The sequence below is a fragment of the Capsella rubella genome, unplaced genomic scaffold (assembly GCF_000375325.1).
Source record: "Capsella rubella cultivar Monte Gargano unplaced genomic scaffold, Caprub1_0 scaffold_1, whole genome shotgun sequence".
NCBI classification, from domain to species: Eukaryota; Viridiplantae; Streptophyta; class Magnoliopsida; order Brassicales; family Brassicaceae; genus Capsella; species Capsella rubella.
The window spans coordinates 1,025,283-1,033,270 of NW_006238923.1; the positions used below are offsets into that span (position 1 = coordinate 1,025,283).

A 7,988-nucleotide genomic window follows, 5' to 3' on the forward strand; every position below is an offset into this window, starting at 1 on the left:
AGTGGTTTCTTTGCTTTTGATTTTTCAACTTTTAACTAGATTGAAATGTGTTTTTGTTAAGAATGTTTTATTTTTTTAAAAAAAGAAGAGGCAGTTTTTTTTTTCTTTTTCTGTATTTCTTTATGATCAAACCCAGCACGTAAAAATCTTTTACAAATTCACAGAAGCAAAAAACTACATTAAAAAATATCAACAAATCATGTAAAAAAAAGGAAGCGAAAAAAAGAAGAGGAATAAGACAATGAAATAAAATATTAGAAGTGTTAAAAATCAAAGCCATAAAGCACCAGCTTGTCTAAGAGTAGGCAATAAATCACCATTGATATGAGCAGCCATCAGATTCTCCAGTCCTCCAAACAACTTCCCTCCTATGTACATCACTGGTAATTTCTCTTTATGATCACTTATGATATTGTCGTAGTTGTTTTCATCTGCTTCTTCATCACCAATCTCAACCACCAATGGGTTCACACCATGTGTCAGTAGCAGCCGTTTCGCCACGTGTCCCATACAACAGCCTCTCCTTGCAAACACCACCACAGCATTCTCCATCACCACTAGGTTGCTCGATCGCTTTGATGCTGGCTTTGGTGATGATGATGTTAGCCATGATAATGTTGATGATGATGGTTTCTCTTCATTCTTTGGTCGGCAAATGTTATTGCCCGGTACGGTCTTCGTCCACGATGACTCATATGGTCTTATTGCTTTTTGCATAATTGATGTTAGAGAAGGAAAAAGAGAGAGAGAGGGAAATAGAGAGAGATAGAGAGAGACTTTGTGTAGTTGGCTTATAAGTTTGGTAAGAGATTGGAATATTAAAGAATTTATATAGAGGATTTTGGAGAGCATATTGGGCTTATGGGAGGGGGGGTCAACGAAGGATGTGTAAACTGTATTCTCATGATATCCAAAGACACATCACCGTATCCAAAATAAAGATCTATAACCTATGATTAATATTCATATTAATGTTGAGTGTAAATCATACAAATATTAAAAAATACATTTAACTTAGGAGTGAAAGGTAGATTTTGAACTAATTGTCGGAACTCAAATGCGACAACTCAGTTATTCAAAACATATAAATTATCTTAGCGAGATGTTGTGTTTGACCTGTTGTAAATATAGTGTGAATTGTAGCAATTTTATAAAAATCAATGACTTGCACGATATAGTTGTTTATTTAAAACAAAATGGATGACGAAGACATAGTAAGGGGCTTACGACAAGGCTGATGTCAACAGATTTCTTTATTTGCTTAAAACTTATGTCATTATTAGTTTAAAAATTGTCTTAGTATGGTTACGTTTTTGTGGATAAAGGCAAATCATTTGTATGGACCATTAGATTTTTTAGATCAGCTCTATTACGTCATGACGGATGACTTGTTTTCTCTAACATTAAGTTATCAAATTTGTATTTTATATATCCAAGTTGAAACATGAGACTATACTCGACCTTTTTTGTAATTTCATGATAAACTAGAAACGTAATTGTTTTTCTTTTTATCTTCCATCGAAATACATTATTGAACCTCTCGTTTAGAATTAGTTGAAATTGCGACCTGATCGGAAAATACATGGCACCAACGTCACAAACCCCACAGGATGACGTACAAGTTTTGTGGAAAAATCTAACTAACAACTACTCCATTCGTCAAAAGAAAACAGCTCTGATAGAGAGAGAGAAGTAGGGGGAAAAATGACAAAAGATGGAGGGAGGAGTGGAGGACCCTCACCGTGACAAAACGGCATGACGTCTCCCTTTAACTTTACGAAACAGCAAGCTGTTCCCGTTTCCCTCTTTAAACGCGTGTTTTATCATTCATTTACTCAAAACATTTTAGTAGTAGCTTTTACAATTAATTTATTGGTTTAACGGTCATCACTCGTTTCCAGCTAGTTTCGATTATACATGACATCATAAATAAATAAAAAGCAGCCGTCGGTTATGTATGTAATATACATACAAACGATATAGACACCGAGAATACCAAGTCAAAAAAATTTTAATAAGTCGGCTTTAAAATTTGACGTCACCGGAAAATTCGCCGGAGTTTCGTCACCCCATAAAAATCCTAACCGGTAAAAGGAAGAAAAAGACGTCTCTATCATGGTGGCGCCGGCTATGCGTCATCAAATACAAAGGGTCCATGTTGCTATGCTCATACCAAATCTTATTATACGTATGCAATATATTGTTTTTCTAAAATTTTCCAATACAAATCCTTATAGGTCTACTAGATAACGTTGGCAACTCTAGTGGAGAAAACAAAAATTGAAGTGCAAGTTAACAACAAAGAACTTAACTGAATAAATATTATCTTCTAAGGATTGGTATGGATCTTAATTTATATCCGAATATTTATGTAAGCATGTCGTGTGTACCTATACTAAATAACTATTGGCATAGATCAGAGCAGATCATATGAAAATAGTTTTTTTTTGTTATGTTTAAATTCGACTTCAATCAATTTTTTTAGGAAAATATCAACGAAAAGTTTCATGGAACACAGATGAATAACTCTGACCAAAGCCAATCCGAGTTGCAGCATGTCGCTTAAGACTATTTTCAAAATCTATATCAAGAGGAAGGGGGTCATTTGGTCAAACACCGAACCGGTTCTTTTACTTCCAAGGCGGAGACTTTTTCTTTTTTAGCGAAAATAGTTGAAGAGAACTTACTACTCTTTCCTTCTTTTTTACTTCTTAGGCTCCAAGTTCATTTCTTGGAGGTTCAGCAACAGATCGTTGGAGCTTAGGTAAACCTTGTTAGCAGATTGTGCAATGGTCTGCGCAATCTCTCTCGCAGCTTCAATCTTTCTCAAAGTGATGAATGCCTGGTTGTTTGCAATTGCTTGTCCGATAAGCTGAGCACTCTTAGCTTCTCCCTGCACAGATACAATTAAAAGACATAATGCTTTAGGCCGATACCTAATAACCTATTAGATCTGCAATAGACATCTACAATCATATACCTGGGCACGGATGACCGCGCTTCTCCTGTCTTGCTCAGCTTTCTCCACAATGAACTTAGCCCGTTCAGCTTCCTGAGCAGCGACTTGTTTTGCCTCGATTGCTGCTGTGAACTCTTTGCCAAATGTGAGAGTCGTAATTGAGACATCATCAAGAGCAATGTCGAAGTTAGACGCTCGCTCTGTCAGAATCTTGCGTATCTCTCTGCTCACAGCCTAGATGATAGTAAACGCAGACTACCATAAGAAACAAAAGAGCAGAAAAACTTGTAAAAGAAGAATGTTGAGATACATACTTCTCTCTGTGTTATGAGCTGACTTGCATTATACTGAGCTACCACTGCTTTTAGTGTTTCATGGATGATGGAAGGAAGAACCCTTTCACTGTAATTCTCGCCAAGGGTTCGGTAAATCTGAGGCAAGCGGTCACCCATGGGACGTGTGAGCACCCTTAGTCCAATTTTCACCTGTGCAACAACCAAGAAATATATTAGAAACACAGAACACGCTTAAGGAAAAAACACACTTCATTAACTTGCTCCACCTAAATTTAACCTCATCCTAAAGCAAGTTCAATTATATATCTTGTTACATAGTCAGAAACTAAGCTGAAGTGACACAAACAGAAACGAAAGCAATATTTAGTCAGAGTTTTCTCCATTTCTTTTTCAATCAAGTATCTATATACTCACACAGGTCATAAACGAACCTACATTTATTATGCAATATCCTAACAATAACAGAGAAAGTCAAATTTAATCTGCAACCCCATAGCGATAGATCATACATAATATTACAAAGACACACAGAAAAAAACAAAAGAGAAGCACAAGAAACCATAACGCACCATCTGAAGATCATGACTACCAGTGGTGCTCTCTACAAGGTAAGGTCGTGCACGAACGTCATAGATGATTGGCCTTTCAAACCATGGCAACATAAAATGTGTGCCTTCCGGGTAAACCTAAACCACAATCAGAGTAAAATTCATACATTTTCAAAGTAACTACTCAAGACGCAGATTCAAAAGGTAAGTATTGTTAGTTTGAGAAACACAAAACCTTTTCCTTGATACCAGTTAATCGGTTAAACATGACAGCACGGTGTCCTCCATCGACATTGTAGAGACTATTAGTAAGGGCATAGACACCTAGCCCACCAATTACGCTGACCTTAAGGAGGGCAGAGAGAGCAGGAGATCCAGGAACGTTGGGAACTTTGTTGAAACTCATTTCCTGTGACCAAAAAAAGAATGAAAGCCTTTGTAAGCAATTAAAGAACTTTATTATAAGTAGCAATTAAAAACGCCTCTGGGATAAAATCATTTGTAACATTGATAAAACTATCAATGCACAATCCTCCAATTCAGAAAAAAAAATCCAAGAGAGCAAACACAGAACTGGTGTTCCTAAGAGAATCGATGGACAGCCAACAAGTGGAGAAACATACGATTTCATAAAGATCGCACAAGAAAGCTTCAGAAACTGAAAGATCCCAAAGCTAAAATCGATCCAGCCATTCAACATTATCAAATAGATTCAGTATCCATAGATCGTGGGCAATAAACTTGAACAAGAACAGACCCAACAATAGCTTTCACCAAATGACGATTCTACCTCTAAATCACGCAAGGACTATCAAACTGAACGACAAGCGAGAATTTTATCGGCAGAGCATACCAGTAACACAGTAAAAATTCCACGAATAAGTGGAGAGAGAGAGAGAGAGAGAGAGATTAACCTAAGCTCAGCTCTTGATCACCGGCGATGTTAGGGTTTAGGAAAGATCACGATCGGAGCTGCCGGCGAATCTTAGGGTTTTAGGAAGAAATGAGAAATGGCGAACTATCTTCTAGTATGTTCTTGCTCAATTGCTCAGGCCTGTTAACTATTTTATGATTCATTATTACCCATTATGTATTTTCCAAAGAGGCCCATTATGTCATATATAATCATGTTAAATTTTCATGGTTTTTTACTTTTTTTTTCTTTACATCCGCAAGTGTTTTAAGAATTTTATGAACTTATTATTTGTACGACAAATGCACATGGTCTAAAGATTGGAAATTATAAGAAAATAGTCGCTCACTATATTTCTAGATACTCTTTATAATTTAGTGTTTAAGAGTGTGTGTTACAACTTACATTATAATAAAAACAACTCTCCGAACGTAATCAATATAACCGGTCAAATTTAAATAATAGAGCAGCAAAAGTAGTTTTATGGTCCATATATATGTCTACTAGTAATAGACTAATCGCGTGTGGTGGCTATTTTTTCGGATCTGATGCATCAATCAGAGTAATCAAATACTAATCTTTACAGTTTAATCGGCTTTACTATTAAATAATTTGATTGGACTTTGAGTAGTTTAGAGGTTTCATGTAGCTAGAGTTAAAAAGTGATGAAGTGGAACTTGTAATAAATATACATAAGCATCTCATCCTTCATCAATTGTTGTTTAGCTATAAGAGTTGAGACATTACATGTGAGACCGAATATTTCTTTTGATTAAACAGAATTTTTTTAGGTATAAACAATAATTTGTTATAGTTTCTGCGTTGGCCAAGAAAAGAGAGTTATCCACATATTGCTCACTTCGACAGACACAATTGACAACTTACATAGACGAGAATAATAAGTAAAAAAAATGTCACATTTTATTTCATTTGATGAATTTAATTAACAAATATCATACTTCAAATCGGAGGATAAAATCAATAGAAACCAAAACAATTCATTGATATATTAAAATTTCAAAAGAGAAATTTCAAACATAAGACAACAAGTCCAAGACCAAACCCTAGTCCGGTTTTCTTCTCCCCGGAGCTTGACTTATCTGATGGCGAAGCTGCCGCCTTTTTAGTGGATTCATCATCGGAAACCCCACTAGATGGAGATTTTTTAGGGGCAGGGGCAATGGGCGAAAGCTTGTGCTCTCCGAACATCTCACCCGGCAACAAAACCATGTCGACAACATAAACTGCGAGAGGACGTTGTTGCCTCAACGCATTGCTGATACGTGTCTCCACATAACCAGTTGAGACGTTGATTTGATTTGTTTGACCGGTGATGTTAAGCCCGTAAACACCGTTGTCTCGGCCAGAAGCTTGAGTCCTAACGGGGTTGCTCACGGAGAGGAGATCATCCATACTGTAATATTTGGGGCTGACGTGGTAGAGAATGAGTTTAACTTGTTCGTCTGAGCTTAACTTGTTAAGGGTTCCTGGTTTAAGGTTTTGAAAAGCATTGTCCGTTGGTGCGAACACCGTCATACCCTCAGATGAACTGTTGAGCTGAATGTTCACTTGGCTACCGATTTGAGTGATGTTCAAAAGATGGATGAATGTAGTGAATTGTCCGCCTTTCTCAAGGATCGCCGTGAGGTTGATGGGACCAGCAGGGCCTGGAGCGGGGGCTGCTGGCTGAGCCGTGGCCTTAGTTGAGAGAAGTACGGCGGCGATGAGGAGGAGAGGAGCCAGAGCTAGACGAGTGGTGGCCATTATTGGTTTTGTTTAGTTAATGGGTGAAGTGATGAAGAAAGTGAGATGGGAAGGTAATGTTTTATATCGAAGTTGGAGTGTTTGAAACTGATGAGTTGTATCTGTGTTGGAATGAGATGGCCAAGTCGATACAAATCGTTTCTAGACAAAATAATGTCTATTATTAACATACATATATATGTATGTATATGAATTCATGTATACATATATATATATATATATATATTAGCCGTTAAGATCCGGTTAATTAGTACTAAAAAATAACATTTAAGAAGAGTTTTAGAATAAGAATATGAGGTTGGTGGATACGTCGGTAGAGCCCACACCACATGTAATGAGATCGAGGGTCAATAATTCGAATTTACATACAGTTTTGTATAGAAGATAATGTTCGACAACACAACTTAAGGTGGACGTATCTCGCGAGGGAACTGAAAAAATCCTTGACGTAAAATCTTCTACATTGAGTATATACCAAAACATGCATATAGGTCCTCGTAAGTATAGTCAGATAGAACCTTTCAAGGAAAATATAATTTGCTGTAATATAAAACTCTCGAGGGCGTTAATAGAATTATCCCTTTAAAGTGAATCTATGTTATTAAGTTACTGAAGTTGCTGTATTATAAATGGTTAACTAACATAAGTATATGAATTGAAAACTTAGAAGAGTCGAGATACTAAAAAGAGTAATTAATTATTTGTAACATTTTCAGTAGTATCAAAGTTTTTAACTTCTTTGTAATGGACTAGCAGGCAGAATATAGTTTAGATACATACATGCATGTAAGCATATATATAGATGCATAGTCATGTATGCATGTAGCATGGTATGTATCATGTATGTAGGAGAATATATGTGTGTGTGTGTTCTGTAAAAAGAACAAAATGAGTGGACAAGCTGATTAAGTGACAGCTGGGAAACACAAGTTGGCATGTGATGTGGGAGAGTGGAAGACCCATAAGTTTATATTGCTACTCATCACTAACATTTTGCAGAGATATTCAATTAATTAAGAGGATAAGCTTTACTAATTAACTTGTTGATATTATGTTATATATATATAGCACACCTAAATACATTCCTGGTATCATCATCAGTTCATTGTAATTGTATAATAGAGGATGGCCCGTGCTTTCGCACGGATGATGTTTTTTAAACTAAAGATATAATTGGATTTGTATTAATATTTGTTATTCAATAGTATAGGATAAACATATTAGTCTTATATATTTTAATTTTAATTCTATAGAGTTAAATCGCGTGTTGATTTGTATATTTTAACTGTATAGAAAGTAAATAATATATACAATAGTAATTAGGTCTGGTTTTAATATAAGTACGTATATATTATATTTTCCCTAAAACCGTTAAATTTATCAATCACGGACATTACCTCAACGGTGTATAAGAAAATGCAATCTTTTAATATAATTTACAAAAATTGTATATCGGTTGAAAGATAACATAAGTGATATATAACAATTTCATAAATTTGGATAATCTA

At 35.7% G+C, this 7,988-nt stretch overlaps 3 protein-coding genes across 3 annotated transcripts; all 3 read right to left on the minus strand.

The window, feature by feature from the left end:
* Positions 1-90: 90 nt before the first annotated feature.
* Positions 91-870, minus strand: LOC17899121 (monothiol glutaredoxin-S13). The gene has a single exon (XM_006305689.2). The coding sequence runs from the start codon at positions 850-852 to the stop codon at positions 271-273; it is 582 nt and encodes a 193-aa protein (XP_006305751.2). The 5' UTR covers positions 853-870; the 3' UTR covers positions 91-270.
* A 1,556-nt stretch (positions 871-2,426) lies between these two features.
* On the minus strand, positions 2,427-4,824 carry LOC17898244 (prohibitin-2, mitochondrial). Its single transcript, XM_006305421.2, has 6 exons — positions 4,718-4,824; positions 4,039-4,212; positions 3,825-3,941; positions 3,274-3,444; positions 2,981-3,193; positions 2,427-2,893 (listed from the first exon to the last, which is right to left on the minus strand). Exons 2-6 carry the CDS (start codon positions 4,207-4,209, stop codon positions 2,705-2,707), a joined length of 861 nt encoding a protein of 286 aa, XP_006305483.1. The 5' UTR covers positions 4,210-4,212; positions 4,718-4,824; the 3' UTR covers positions 2,427-2,704.
* Positions 4,825-5,615: 791 nt separating this feature from the next.
* Positions 5,616-6,539, minus strand: LOC17900497 (fasciclin-like arabinogalactan protein 9). Its single transcript, XM_006304361.2, has one exon. It carries the CDS (start codon positions 6,478-6,480, stop codon positions 5,734-5,736), a length of 747 nt encoding a protein of 248 aa, XP_006304423.1. The 5' UTR covers positions 6,481-6,539; the 3' UTR covers positions 5,616-5,733.
* Positions 6,540-7,988: the final 1,449 nt, after the last annotated feature.

Coding starts and splice junctions, on each gene's coding strand:
- LOC17899121 (XM_006305689.2), bottom strand. CDS start 852: ATGCTCTCCAAAATCCTCTATATAAATTCTTTAATATTCCAATCTCTT.
- LOC17898244 (XM_006305421.2), bottom strand. CDS start 4,209: ATGAGTTTCAACAAAGTTCCCAACGTTCCTGGATCTCCTGCTCTCTCT. Junction 3,445..3,824: donor GTAGTCATGATCTTCAGATG/GTGCGTTATGGT, acceptor GTTGTTGCACAG/GTGAAAATTGGACTAAGGGT. Junction 2,894..2,980: donor GCGCGGTCATCCGTGCCCAG/GTATATGATTGT, acceptor GTATCTGTGCAG/GGAGAAGCTAAGAGTGCTCA.
- LOC17900497 (XM_006304361.2), bottom strand. CDS start 6,480: ATGGCCACCACTCGTCTAGCTCTGGCTCCTCTCCTCCTCATCGCCGCC.